This window comes from Boleophthalmus pectinirostris, unplaced genomic scaffold (genome assembly GCF_026225935.1).
Source record: "Boleophthalmus pectinirostris isolate CB_2022bp ecotype Guang Dong unplaced genomic scaffold, ASM2622593v1 HiC_scaffold_1, whole genome shotgun sequence".
NCBI classification, from domain to species: domain Eukaryota; kingdom Metazoa; phylum Chordata; class Actinopteri; order Gobiiformes; family Gobiidae; genus Boleophthalmus; species Boleophthalmus pectinirostris.
The window spans coordinates 16,611,721-16,626,189 of record NW_026570970.1 but is presented as its reverse complement, the minus strand read 5'-3'; the positions used below and the strand labels follow the sequence as shown (position 1 = coordinate 16,626,189).

At 38.9% G+C, this 14,469-nt stretch overlaps 1 protein-coding gene across 1 annotated transcript in view; it reads left to right on the top strand.

The window, feature by feature from the left end:
* igsf3 (immunoglobulin superfamily, member 3) overlaps positions 1–14,469 on the top strand; it is a 197,396-nt gene that overhangs the window by 116,910 nt on the left and 66,017 nt on the right. Inside the window, exons 4-5 of the mRNA XM_020931924.2 lie at positions 1,616–2,002; positions 9,106–9,516. Coding sequence (XP_020787583.1) covers positions 1,616–2,002; positions 9,106–9,516 — 798 coding nt within the window. The remainder of the gene's footprint in view (positions 1–1,615; positions 2,003–9,105; positions 9,517–14,469) is intronic.

Genomic DNA, 14,469 nt, shown 5'->3' with positions numbered 1-14,469 from the left:
AGTTCTGTCATTATATAATTCTGCTCACTTAGCTCGCTAAATAGAGCAGAAGAGTAAGAAGTGCCCAATCCACCCTGTGCAATGTTTATGTGCTCATATGTGCAAACAATGGCCCGTCTAATGTTCCACTGCATAATGAACTCTATATCCACAACAGGCTTTGAACTCTCCCTCTTGACTGTGTTTTTTTTCACACAAGAAGTCTTTGTAATTACAGCTCGGGGGCCTGCACCTCACTGCGAAGCCAAGCAGCCGGCTCTGATCCATACTGCGCTCGTCATCTGCAAATTAATACTGCAAATAAACCACGGCAGGACACACATGCACAGTGGTAGATGTAATAGTGAGAGAATCTAGCTTAAAGTAGTGTTTATTCTCAAGCAGGAGGCAGGAGAAAGCGGGGCTGTCGTAGAGTAGCTGAAGAGAATTTTAATTAGATGTGTTTTTTATTGCAGAGGTGAAACCGCGAGGGGCTCTCTGAAAGATCAGCATTTTAGTGAAGCGATGCACTGTATGACCTTCTCCTGCGCTCCTTCTGCCTGTCTGCACTTTTACAGTTACGCGGGCTATTTAAGACGGCAGCAAATTCCACTTTAAGACCTAATCTGGGTTTAACATTCGATTTTTATTTTGGTTTTGTCACGGAACAGGAAAAGCTGGGCTATCTGGACACGGCAATCTGGAAAATGAGTTAAGACTTATGTTCTAAACAGTATTCAACCTAAGCCTCACTAAGCCTATATATACCTACAGTGCAATCCCACCCCCCGATGTTTATTGAAATGGAGGCACTTTCCTCATGCTATTTTCCCAGTATGATATCATTGTAGGCCAGAATAATGTGGATAAGCACAACTGTAATGATTTAGAAGATTTGAAACTCTTATTTGACCTTATTTGACGTAACAACCGTACTCTGTATTAATTTAAAAAAAATGTCTTTACTCAGGTATTTAAACAACATATTAGGGTTCTGTGCATGTGTTTTATGATACATCTTTAATTCACACTGTAATACTGTTCCACTCTGCAGTTTAAGGCTTTTCATTTTGTGTTTGCATTGACGGTCACTTTTATCTATATCACAGAAATACATAAAATGTTAGGGCGAATATTTGTTTACGTTTTTAAGATGTTTACTGACGTTCTACAATGTGCTATTACATTTATGCTGATAAGTCATAGTGCATGTTTTTTTTTTTCGACTGATATGGGTTTTTTCATGGCCAATGCTGAAACAGATTGTTTAGAATTCAGAGAATCCAGTGGCCAATAAGCTCTGCTGATATTTATGGGCTTATATGATGAGCCGATTTTAATTATTTTCCCCAAATTATGAATTAATTTAAATTGACTACAATTTAAATTTACTGCAAACTTCCTCCACAAACCTATGAGAGAGCTGTGTAGTCACGTTTTGTACACCTATCTCTTTGTATTTTAAGAGTTAATATAAAGTTTTTTAGGCAACTAAATATCGACCTATGCTGAAGCTTTAAGACCGATAGCTGATACATTAAAAAGTCCAAGTATATCGATCTGAGATATTGGCTTATCTCTAGTTTTTCCCCCACACTAATGAAAGTCTCTGTGTGTTTGTTTTGTGCTCCTGCAGACCGCGACTTCAGTATCCAGGTGAGCACGGAGCGTCGGTCCTTCACGGCCGGTGAGCCGCTGGAGCTGCGCTGCACCATCGAGGCGCAGAGCGTGGCCGAGCGCTTCTTCTCGGTGTCGTGGGTGTTCAGCAGCTCACCGCTGGCCGTGGTGGGCCCCAGCGCCGTGCCCGTCCTGGGACCAGACTATGTAGCCCGAGAGGCAGCTGGGCAAATGACCGTACGCAAGGAGAGCGCCAACGTGCACCTGCTCAAACTGCAGCACCTCAGACCTTCAGACTCAGGGAAGTACATCTGCAGGGTGACGGAGAGGGAGAAGACACCCACAGGAGACTTCATCGACCGCAGCAAGAGATCACGCAACGTCCAGATCACAGTGACCTCTCCGCGTGAGTAACCTGCTGACACAATAATACATAATGTTGTAATATTGTGTTTCTATTTTTTACTTTTTGTATCTGAAAAGTCCAGACTAATGATAGAGCTCCACTGATTTATCACAGAATGACATTAAGGTCCATGTCTCATAATGGATGTCCTTAAAATTTATTTATCTAATGCTTTGTAAAGTCTGTGTAGAGTTTGTGTATTTAAAGGGCCCTGAGATTTCTACAAGTACAGTCAAAGGGTCAAACTGGCTCAATGCAAGAAAAGCACACATAGTCAAGGCCTAAACATGTAGCTACATTTTATTTTTCCATTTAAAATTGCTCACAAAGCAAAAAGGTTTGAGGCCAGCTGCTTTATTTCTGTGCTATGGCCCATTGCACATGTCTCCCGCTGCCTTCGCACTTGCATATTAGCATTTGAACCCCCACCCCTCAAGCCGCCACTACTGCCTTCATAGACACAGCGACAGTTTGCAGGCAGAAAATTTGAATAAAAACTCCATCTTGTAAAAACTGGCAATTGAAAATAATATCCAACTATTTTTGAAGTTGCGGTTGCCCTGTCAGCACTTTGCATTTTATATTATTGCTTATGGGGAAAATGCTGTTTAGGCTGCAGTGAATTATTTGCTCCATCACTCAGGGGTTACTGAGACTAACTCAAATCCAAATGCACTTTACATTATGAAAACATACAATTTAAAGAATTTTGAGTAAATTTGAGAGAAATTAAAATTTAGTAGATATAGAATGACACAAGAATACTTTAAACAGGAAAGAGTAGAGAAGGATAGTGGGGGGGGTCTGTTACCTTCTTGTTTCTAGTAGGGGTGTGCAAAAATATTGAAATATCGATATATCGTATCTTTTAATGTGAGGATATAGTATCGATATCATGGGCTGCTGTATCGATATATCGCCAAGAGTATTTGTTGGTATATTTTACTAAATTATTTTGTTAAAGCGCTACAGTTTTGTGGCTTGTTTAGTGGAAGGAAACTCGTTTATGCGACACACTTGACGTTTTCACTGTTTTGTTGATTAAAATAGGCGTGTTTCATACAAACTTTGCACAAGAAGTGGTTTAACAAAGACTTTTAGTATCACAGCCACGATTTAGCTCTTACTTGTTACTGAACCGTATCAAATTTAATTGAAATATATCGTATTGAATCATATTGAATCATAAGCTCACTGTATCTGGATATGTATGGTATCGTGGCCTATGTATTGACATATGTATCGTATCGCCAACTTCTGAATGATACCCAGCCGTATTATTTAGTGGTTTTATCAGTGTGTGATTTTAGTTTTTTTTTTTTAAATCATCTCTGGTAAATGAACAAAGCTATTCAATTGTACATGTATGTCTTTTTTCCAATGTTAAATGAAATTGTTCAAAAGCACTGACTATCCACAAAAGGTCCAGTATCTATGCAGTAAAACAGGCCTTGCTTTCAGGTAGTGCTTTCTACTTAATGTCCAAGCAGTAAGTAGTCCATTGTGAACAAAGCCCCTGTTGTTAAAAGCTGGTAAGAGGACAAATTACACTGGCACTCTTATTCCTGATGTATTTTCAGTTTGAGTGGATTGCTAAGGATCTCTAATGCAGCATTATACTGTGTGCCTGTACCCATTTCCTTTGGCTTAGCTGGAGAAACTGAGAAGAGGAGGGGGGCTTCACTATAGGACTATAATGGGGAGTAGTCCAGACTCAAGCAGGCTCAGCTAACAGCCATGAAATGAAAGAGAAAAAAGATCCCTTAGTCTCTCCGGGGCCCATCTATGTGTCTCCAGAGGCACAAATGACTGTTCTGCCTGGGCCCACCCTTTGCAGTTAGGGTTAAACGCTTCTGTCTGTGGGGGCCCCTGGGTTTGCATGTGATTGATTTACAGTTACAGCTATTCTCCAGGTTACTCTTATCAGGTAATGGGCCTGCTACCAGTCTGGATCATTGGCTGCGACCCATGTGTACAATATGGAGCGGAACAGTGCACAGGGCTAGTGTCTACTGCTGCAATAAAACATAATAATAGGTGAGGTAATATCTTGCATATACCTGCACTGCAAAAATGAAATTCAAGTCAAGTTAAGATAGCTTGAATTAAGAAAGTTTTATCATTTAAATTTCATGTGGCAAGTAAAATGATCTACCAATGGAACAAGACTTTTTGTATTTAGATTATGAAAATGCAGCTTACACTTAAAGGTGCTCTATGTAATTTTTCTGCTGAGAGTCCAGTACAAGGTTGTTTCCATGGAGACAGGCTAGGAAAAAAACGTTCTCAGGAGTGCACCACAGTGTATGGCATTACACTTGCTTATTATTTAATTATAAGTGAGTTTCTTTTGGTTTTGTTTTAGTTTTGTTTTTTTACAATAAAACAATGCCTTGAAAAATATGCGTTCTACTGTAAGCGGGCCCACCTCTCCATAAATCGGGACTGTAAAGTGTCTTGTTGCTCATCTCCATAAGTTTTATATCTATACTGTGAAAAATTCCAGGCAAAGCAACAACATCTCCCTGGTGGCAGACCCTCTACCTAAAAAGTTCCGCAGTGCACCTTTAAGATAAGAAAAAACAACAAAAAAACAAGTCTTTGCATTTAAAACAAGAAACAAAATCTAATGTTGCTTGTATTAAGAAAAACACACTTTCCATTGGTGGATCGTGTTCTTGTTCAAGTTGAATCTACTCAGATAAAGTAAAATGTTCTTAATTTAATTTATTTTAACTTTTTGACAAATAACCTCTACAGTATGATGTAAAGGTTTTAGTAAAAAGTTTTCAAAGGGGAGTGACTGGTCTTTGAAAGAAATAAGAATTAATAAACCCTTCAAGTGTTTGTAAATTGAACACTTTATTCCAAAAGCTGGCACTGGATAGCACATTACCTCTAATGCATTTGCTTAGTGTATTGATGTAGCAATTAGTGCCAAAATTACCATAAAATGTAACAAACCATATAATTAATATTACTTTAAAAGAAACTTTATTCTGGAACTAATCACACCAAAAAAAATAAAAAATAAATAGCAGCCAACAAAGGATTGACAATGTCACTTTTGTTTTACTTCATCAAGAACCACAAATCCTGCATATATTAGTGAACTTCAGAAACTCGAGCTGAAAGTTAAATATTGGCTGTTCAGAATTGGCAGGTTAGTTTTAGTTTTTGATCCAGGTATAAGCCCGAACATTTGCCATTTGTTTATCATTTTGAGATGGGGCCAGAGTCTTAAGGGTCTTATATTACACAAACTAGATTCTTGCAAGCTTTAAGGCAGATTATAATATCCAAAGGTGGGGACTTGCAAATCGTGACTTGGACTCGAGTTGGACTTGAGTCACTGTTTTTAGGACTTGAGACTTGACTTGATAAAATGGACTAAGACTTGGGACTCGACTTGGACTTGAAGATCAGTGACTTGAGACTTGACTCAGACTTGAGGCCTGTGACTTGAGAAGATTTGAGAAGCACTTTTAAATCTGAATTCTTTCTATTCTGACTGTAATGATTCACTCTAAGATCTTGTCAAGATATTTAAAAAGAAAAAAATAACAAAATTAATTTCTACAACTCTTATATACTTTATAAATATTAATATATACTGTAAATATGCTATGATTTTTTTTTAAGTACAAATTATCTTAACAGTCCTAAATTGCAAAAATCTAAGCTATATTTGGTACTTTGGTTTACAGACTTGAAATGACTTGAAGCTCAAAGAAGAAGACTTGGGCTTGACTTGGACTTATGGGCCAGTGACTCGAGACTCGACTTGGACTTGCCTGTATTTGACTTGGGACTTGACTTGGACTTGAGGTTAAAGACTAGATACTTATGTGAGACTTGCAAAACAAAGACCTGGTCCCACCTCTGATAATACCTCATCAAAAACACACCGGAATAGTTTAACCCTTTTATTATGAGTCTGTCTACGTCTTCAAAGCTCAAAATGCTCTGTTCCACCTTGAGATGTCATGAAAGGGCAGTTAACAGCTACCTTTTACCTATTGTTCAGTAGACATGCAATTCCTTGGCTGAAATCATTCAAATGATTGCGGTGAGGGTGTATGGAGTTTAAAAACACAGTGGAGCACTTCATGTATTACCACATGACATCATAAGGTGGAACAGAGTATTTTCCGTTTGAGATTAACTGGATATACAGGATTTGTGTGTTAAACTTGTGTGAATGAAACGAAACACAATTCCAGATATGTGATGAGGAAATAACAATATGACATAGATTTTAAAAAAAAAAAAAGTACATTATGGGCCCTTTAAAAGTTGGCATGTTAGTTTTATTTCTTGGTCCAGGTATAAGCCCCAACATTTCCATTTGTTTATCATTGCGAGATGGGGCTAGACTCATCTTATCTTATCTTATCTTATCTTATTTGTTAACACTCATACACTTTCCCTGACCTTAAAAAACCTGCGTATCCTTATTGCACATTTATTTTTTTTAGACAAAGACCCTATCAACCCATAAAAGATGTTTATGGCGTTTACACAGCATAATAGCCTCTGCTGGCAAATATGAACTTCCATAAAACACAGGGGTCAGGTTTAGCTTATTTCTTCCCCCAAAAATTGCCCATATCAGGGACGGGACGGTGAGACGTGCTTTATCACTTTAATTGGCCGGACGGAGAGGGGTTTGGTAATAAGCGGCAACAGGGGTTAAAGTTGATGAGTCAGGTGACAGCGCTGGGAAACGCAGACGTAAACAGTCCTGACAAACTGCCGGTGATGGATGAGTTTACCTTTTGAGGAGGGATGGAGGGAGGGAGGGAGAGGGAGAGAATGGCTCCACTGAATCTCATATCGCGCACACGAAGAGGACAGGAGCCAGGGCCAGGAAGAGGCAGGAGTCAAAGGCACTGTAGACTGTAAACAGAGAAGCCGCTAGAGGGGGAGAGGCTGGAAAGTAGTTTGGCTGAAAATGTCTGCTGGACGAAAAGGGTCACGGTCGATGGCAAATAAGAAAAAATAAAATGTGCGAAATGACAAAAACAAACTTATTCACTGTTAGACAAATAATGATGCCTGACTTCACTGTACATGCTTTTAAGGTTAAAGAGACAGACCAGAATTTTGGATATAGGATCTAATTTCCTAGTTATCCAGAGTGTTGGAGATGTGTGGAGACACTAAAATATTCCATCCAGTCCTTGTATTTGCAGAGGTCATTGGGGCTAGGCTAGTGCATGTCAATGGGCATAGTTATCCTGCCACTAAAAACAGTTTTACCCACTCCGCAAAACACCCGAAGCAAAACAATTATAATGCCAGACTATCGATGTAAATGTCTGTTGATGGAATAATTTTAGAAGTAAAACCAACCTTGTATTTGAAGGATTTATGTCTGAACAGCAGCAGCAGGGAGTTGTACTTCCTGATTGATTTCACCTAGCACTATCTTACCGGCAAAGTAAAATTCCGCTGCTGCTGAGAAAATAGTCCCTAAACATGTGTCGATTCATGTGATGCAAGGATAATTTTATTTCAAACATTATTCTATCAACACAGACATTTACATCGACAGTCTTGTGTAGTAATAGATTTGCTTCGGGTGCTTTGTGGAGTGGGTAAGACTGTTTTTAGTGGAAGGATAACTATGGACAAATACAAGGACTGGATGAAATATTTTAAAAAGTGCCTCCACACATCTCCAACACTCTAACTAGAAAATGAGGTCCTATGTCCAAAATTCCAGACTGTCTTTCTGACTTTTTTTTGCGGTCTTTGTCTCGTCTTGGACTTGACTGCATCTCATTTCGTCTCAGAATTGACTGCGTTTGGACTCGGTCTTGAAGGCACTTGGACTCGATCTTGTCTTGGTCTCGAGGTCTGACACTCGACCTATAGTGGAGATAGATTTATAAAAACATATGATATATAAAAGATGGTCTTGATTTGGTCTCGATGGGCCATGGTCTTGTCTTGTCTCGTCTCGGCCTTTAAAAGTCTTGGTCTTGTCTTGGTCTTGACCCTCAGAGGTCTTGGTCTTGTCCTGGTCTCGGGACCCTGTGTTCTCAGACGGGTCTTGGTCTCGATTAGTGTGGTCTTGACTACAGCACTAGAAACAACTAACTGTTTAAGAAAGAGGTCATGTCTGGTTTTGAGCTTGGCCATGTCCAGACTGATTTCGCAACTTTATTTTTACTTTTTTATATGCAAGCTGTGCCCCTATTATTAGTTTGTAAAAGTCCGGTATAGTCAAGTTCAATGTAGCATTTCATTGCCTGACAAGGATCTATTTTATTAGTTAGTAAAAATGCAGTTACTTCAGAGAAAGATACAAGACAGATCCAACAAAACTGAGTTATCCAGTAAATCGATTCCTACAAATTCCACTTATACACGATTGTGACATTGATCCAGTATCACATAAAACTGTCCCAAGCTATGAAGAATATAAAAATACTACGGTGTTCGCCAGCTAAAAGAAGTCCTCCGAGGCTGTTCAAATGGGCAGGAAAAAGGAAAGGGGATGAAGCCTTGTGCCTTTGTTCACACGAGAAGCAGGAAGCCACTTTATTTCTTATTCGCAGAGAGCTTTAGCTTATTAGCCTGTGAGAAACGCCATCCTACAAAGTCTGGCCAAAAGGGAACTGGGCACTGAAGAAACTGAGCCACACCCGAGAGACGGACGCCCTTCAGGGTCAAACGCGTGTCTGTAACGCTTGACGGACATCGACAATATTCTTGTAGATTCTTTTGATCCGTGCTGAATTTTAATGTGGTGGATTTCATGTCATCTGCCTGTCACTTGCCCAAGGGAACGTGGTCAACTCTCTAGTCAAGGAATCTAACCCGCACACACTGACACTAACCTGACAAAGCCTGACTGTCATCTCCTTCTACGCGCCCAAGGCTAGTTAGCATAACACGTTAATGCCGCCGCGAGTACCACACACATGCACAACGTTGTCGCCGAGTGAAAGGGGATTTGTTTTATCGCCCACGGCTTTCAGCACTTCTTTGACAAGTATTCTCTGTAAAAAATGTTCAAATTTCTGTAGCTAACCTGTCACAACTTTAGATATCTTCTTCTTCTTACGTTGTATTGTGTTGTTTTTGTCTTGCAGAGAGCAACATGACGGTGAACATGAGCAGCGCCGCGTCCGATGTGGTGGAGGGAGACGTGATCCAGCTGACCTGCTCCGTCATGACCACCACGGGCCCTTTGTCGGTGGCCTGGTACTGGAAGAAAGACGAAGACGAAACCGGGGCGCCGCAGGAAGTCGCAACAGTGGATCGCGATGGCGCAGTATGGCACGGTCCCAGCTACAGAGAGAGGGCGAGTTATGGAGATATCCGAGTGGAGAAAGTACAAGGAAGTACTTTTACTTTGTCCATTTACAACTCTTTGCCCGGGGACGAGGGACAGTACAGCTGCGTGGCGACGGAGTGGCAGCAGACTGGCAGTGAGCTGGAGATAAACTGGGAGAATATTGGAGAGAAGTCAGACGCCAAGAAAATCTCCGTCAAGACAGTGGGTATGTAAACGGACAACTTTTAACAACTTTTACAGTGTGTAGCTTCACTGTGGGCCAAAGTTTAGCAGAGTTTTTGGTGCATAAATGTGGAGAGGAGGGTGCAAGGAGAGAGAAAAGTTGGGCACAAGTCTGTAAGGAGCAGGAGTTACAAGTAAGGTTTCTGGGTGAGCGCTGTTTTGCTGAAGTATTTTTAGACTGGCTATTTTAAAGGAATGCTTGACTTGGAATCTTCTTTTGACAAACAACTTTTTCATATGGTAATCAGGGGTTTAAAATATCTTCACAAAATATGCACAGTAGTGGTGGAATGTAACAAAGTACTTATGTAAAAAATAAGTATCTGTACTTTACTGAAGTGCATTTTAATGTAGTTTTACTTAATGTTTTTTACTTTTACTCCATTACATTTGAGAGCAGGTATTTATACTTTCAACTCCACTCCATTTTTGGACAAGACAGAAAAATACAAGTATTTTTCATTGTAGTCTGATACCTGCTGAAACAGAGGAGGTTTTTTTTAACACATTCAGAGGTGTAGTGGGTGTGGTACACAGGGGTACGCTTTCCGCCCACTTGTCTCGTCATGAGATATATATATATATATATATTTAAAAAAAAAACATTTAAAATAGCTACAACTTAAATGTCAAACTGGAGCTATTGGCAGTAAAATCGAACTAAAACAGGTCGAAACCAGGACTAAACCAGAACTAAAGCTCAGGGTTCTCTCTTTCTCTCTCTCTCTCAAGTCCAAGATTAGTCCTGGTTTAGTCCTGGTTTAGTCCTGGTTTAATCCTCATTTAGACCTGGTGTAGTCTTGGTGTAGTCCTGGTGTAGTCCTGATTTAAACCTGATTCAGACCTGGTGTAGTCCTGGTGTAGTCCTGGTGTAGACCCGGTGTAGACCCGGTGTAGACATAGTGTAGTCTTGGTGTAGTCCTGGTGTAGTCCTGATTTAAACCTGATTTAGTCCTTGTGTAGTCCTGATTTAAACCTGATTCAGACCTGGTGTAGTCCTGGTGTAGTCCTGGTGTAGACCTAGTGTAGTCCTGGTGTAGTTCTGGTTTAGTCCTGGTTTAGTCCTGGTTTAGTCCTGGTTTAGTCCTGGTTTAGTCCTGGTTTAGACCTAGTGTAGTCCTGGTTTAGTCCTGGTTTTAATCCTCCTGGTTCAGTCACGAATCACGTACCCCCACTTAAAAAAAAATCCCCTCTACACCACTGAACACATTCTGAGCAAACAAAAATATACAGATAAAAATGGCTAGAAAAAAACATTTGATTCAGTTGTTTCTGTTGAACAAAATGCAGCACAAATCTTTATGAAAATCACTATATTTGAAGCTTTATAAGACCTCTGCGCGAAATACTTTAAATTTTTACTCTTTAAGTACATTTTATTTTATTTTTCAGTATTTCTTTGCTCTGTTATCTGGAACAAAATTGAGTATTTCTTCCACTACTGCACAATAGTGACAGAAGACTAAAAATTTGCAATGTGACTCATCTGGAATAGGTTGACATATCTTAGGATTGCCAACATATATATTCAGAATTAAATGCCTTCTGTGAGGAAGCACCATTATGTGGAAATAAGTCTAGTATGTTTTACAGTAGATTTCTTTACACCAGTTAATCACCCTGTGCTAGAAGAATGCATTTTAACCATGCCTGCAGAATTGATTTACAATTCATTATCATGCTTGGGTCTCTATTGGACTGTAGAGTGTATTAGCTCATGACTATATCAAATAACTGTAAGTAGTACTGCAACTGTTACATAAGATCGTCTTCAGAATTTAACATGGGTGATTTTAAGCGCAATTCTAGTCATTTTTATTAATATTTGGATTGGTCAAGTGTTCAGAGTCTCAACAATAAGTATGAATCACACTGCCAGTCAAAAGTTTGGATTCAGCCTCTCATTTTTTAAAATATTTTCTACATTTTATATACAAACAGAAGCGTAGACACCAAATATACAAAGTAAGATGTATGGAATTCTGAAGCAAAGGGAAAAAAAGTAACAAAATAAATGTATTTTTCAGCACAGCGAAGCGAAGTTAATTTGATGATTTGGTTATATATTTTTTCTCTTTGCGACATAATTCCATATACAGTATCTTCCTTTATGTATTTGGTGTCTTATGTTTTATGTATGTTTGGTCTCTCAAATGTAGAAAGTAGTAAACATATATATAAAAAAGAAAAAAAAACACTGAATGAGATTGTGCATCCAAACTTTTGACTGGTAGTGTATATATGTAGCATAAAACTATTTCAAATTGATGTGATGATCCTTTTGAAGAACAGCTCAAATCTTATAGCTTATCTTCTTTTTCTATACCTTTATATTATTATTATTCTGATTTTAAATGTGATAATTCTTTGCGCAGATTCACACGCTCGCTGTACAATGCTTAGTTATAACTTGTTTTCACCTCAAAGCGCATTTCAGTGTTTATTAGCCATTCAAGTCAGCGAGGTGCAAACAGAGCAAGACAGTCTAGTTACTTACGTACACCAAATTAAATGCAAGCATATGTTTGTGATTAGCCAACGTCTGATGAGCGACTCCACATGCCCCAGTCTACATAGCATAATACTCTATATATTATTCATGATTTGCTCCAGGGGGGTATCTATTGTGGCACACTTTTCCTGCCACCTGCCACGCGTCAAGAGCACGAGTTTATAGCCCGGGGTTCAGATGACGTCACAAAAGTCTATATTATTTAAAGTTGCATTGTGTAGCTTTTCTGGTGGAAGCTCTGTCAAATGCTTTTCTTTATGGAGATATCATTGCTTTGTCTTGTGTCACAGTATTGCATTTAAATCAATTTAATCATCATGAAGACCAAACTTGGCGAAGTTACTGGTCAGGTCTGTGGAGAAGCGACCCCGCTCACAGTCAGAGTACCTGTTGTTCTAGGTATTTTTGAGCTGTAAAACCACCTGCAATTGAATAAATATAAGGCAGATTTATTTAATGTCATATTATTTAACATTTGAAGCAGAGCAACGATATTTCCATAGAAACAAGAAGGTAACAGACCCCCCAAAAGAAAAGTTACACAGTGCACCTTTAATTACAGTCACAAATATGAGACAAACCGTTTGGATCAAGATATAAGCTGAGATATCGGCTGTATTCCTCCAAATCCAGTTAGTGCACATGTAGTATTTTCCTAGAAACCTTTGGCAAGCACTTGTTTCTAGTTGTCGCAAATTTGCAGCATACCCAAATGTCTGTTTATTTATTTTTTGCTGTTGTCAAATTAATCATCTCAACTTAATTTACCATCTACTTAAAGGCAATAACACACACAAAACATATTTTTATATCCATCTATATAAATTCAGGAATTACAAGGTTAACATGTGTGTGTTTACTTTTTGGATATTTCATGTTAAAGTTCAATTTAATCAATAGGGAAAACTGACTCTTGCCCGCCATCTGGAAGTGCGATCAGTGAAGTGAAGTACTCAATTTTATTTATTTATTTACTTTATTTAATGAGACAGGGACGGCGCACAGTTTTTGCATTAACCTTAACAGGAGAGATCCATTGTACCAGGTAGTAGCACCAGTGGCTAATTTCCGTCTGTAGTCCCTGGGCAGGTTCATTGATTGATTGTATTTAACTGACCTTGGATATCAACTGGTCTTCTTGGAGACTTATGTAGCATGTTTTGGGTGAGTAATTTTGTTATTTAAGTAAGTAAAAGTACATATACTGGAGCAAAAAAAACAAAGGAAATCAACTTAAATAAATCTATGACAGTAATCTTTTAAAAATGTTCTTAAATATGCACATATTTTGAGATTTAATAAAGCTTCAAATATAGAGATTTATATAAAGATTTGTGCTGAATTTTGTTCAATGGAAACAACTGAATGGATTGTTTGTTCCTCGCTGTTTTTATTTATATCTTTTTGCCTCCTCATACGTCAAGCGTGTTGAAAATAAACCCTCAGTCTTTTCAGCAGGTCTAAAATTGTAATAAGAATACTTTTACTTTTCAAAAATGTAGTGGAGTAGAAAGTAGGGATGTAACGATATCCAAATCTCATGGTACAATATTATCACGATATGCATCTCACTGTACGATATTTATTGCAATATTTTAAAGCGACTCAAATTGTAGATAGGACACATTTTTGCTTTTAAAATACCTTGACAAGATTTTGGTGTGAATTCTTACCGACATTTGCACTGAAATGAATCATGGGATATGTAGTTCCCTATGTTTATAAGCTGTTGCACCATATTTCGGTTATTGTTACATCCCTAGTAGAAAGTACAAATATCTGCTCTCAAATGTAATGAATTTAAGTAAAAACTATCAAATATACTTAAGCATAAATTTGAGTTATCTGTACTTCTACTTTGTTACATCCACCACTGAGTATGACATCATTTTCCCAAAACCTGAAAACCACCCATTATGACAAAGTAGTCCCTCACACACACACACTCATACACACACACACACACACAGAGAGAGAGACACACACACACACACACGGATTAGGACGAATTATTAGAATGGAAATGTAGTGGCAATATGTTTCGCAGTCTGCTGTTCCTCTCCGTCAGCGCTGAGTTAAAGCCTGACATCTTTGGACTGAGGAAAGCCAGTGGAGCGGAGAGAGCTGGTAGACCACAGAGCTGCACATTTAGAGAGGAAGGAGAGAAAGAAAAGAGAGAGAGTGGGACAGGAAGAGACAGAGAAAGGGAGAGACAGCGGATGGATTAGTGAGAGGGAACATGTCAGCTTTTTTAAGTGGCCATTTGTTAAGTTTGGGCAACGGAAGAAAACATTAGTTGGGAGGAACAAGGGACACATTATGCAAATAGAAGAGAAGAGGAACGTGGAGTCTCTTTCTTACCGCTGCCTGTCCGCCATGCTTCTTGATCAAAGGAGTTTTTAAAGTGCGCTAGCTTGTGACGGT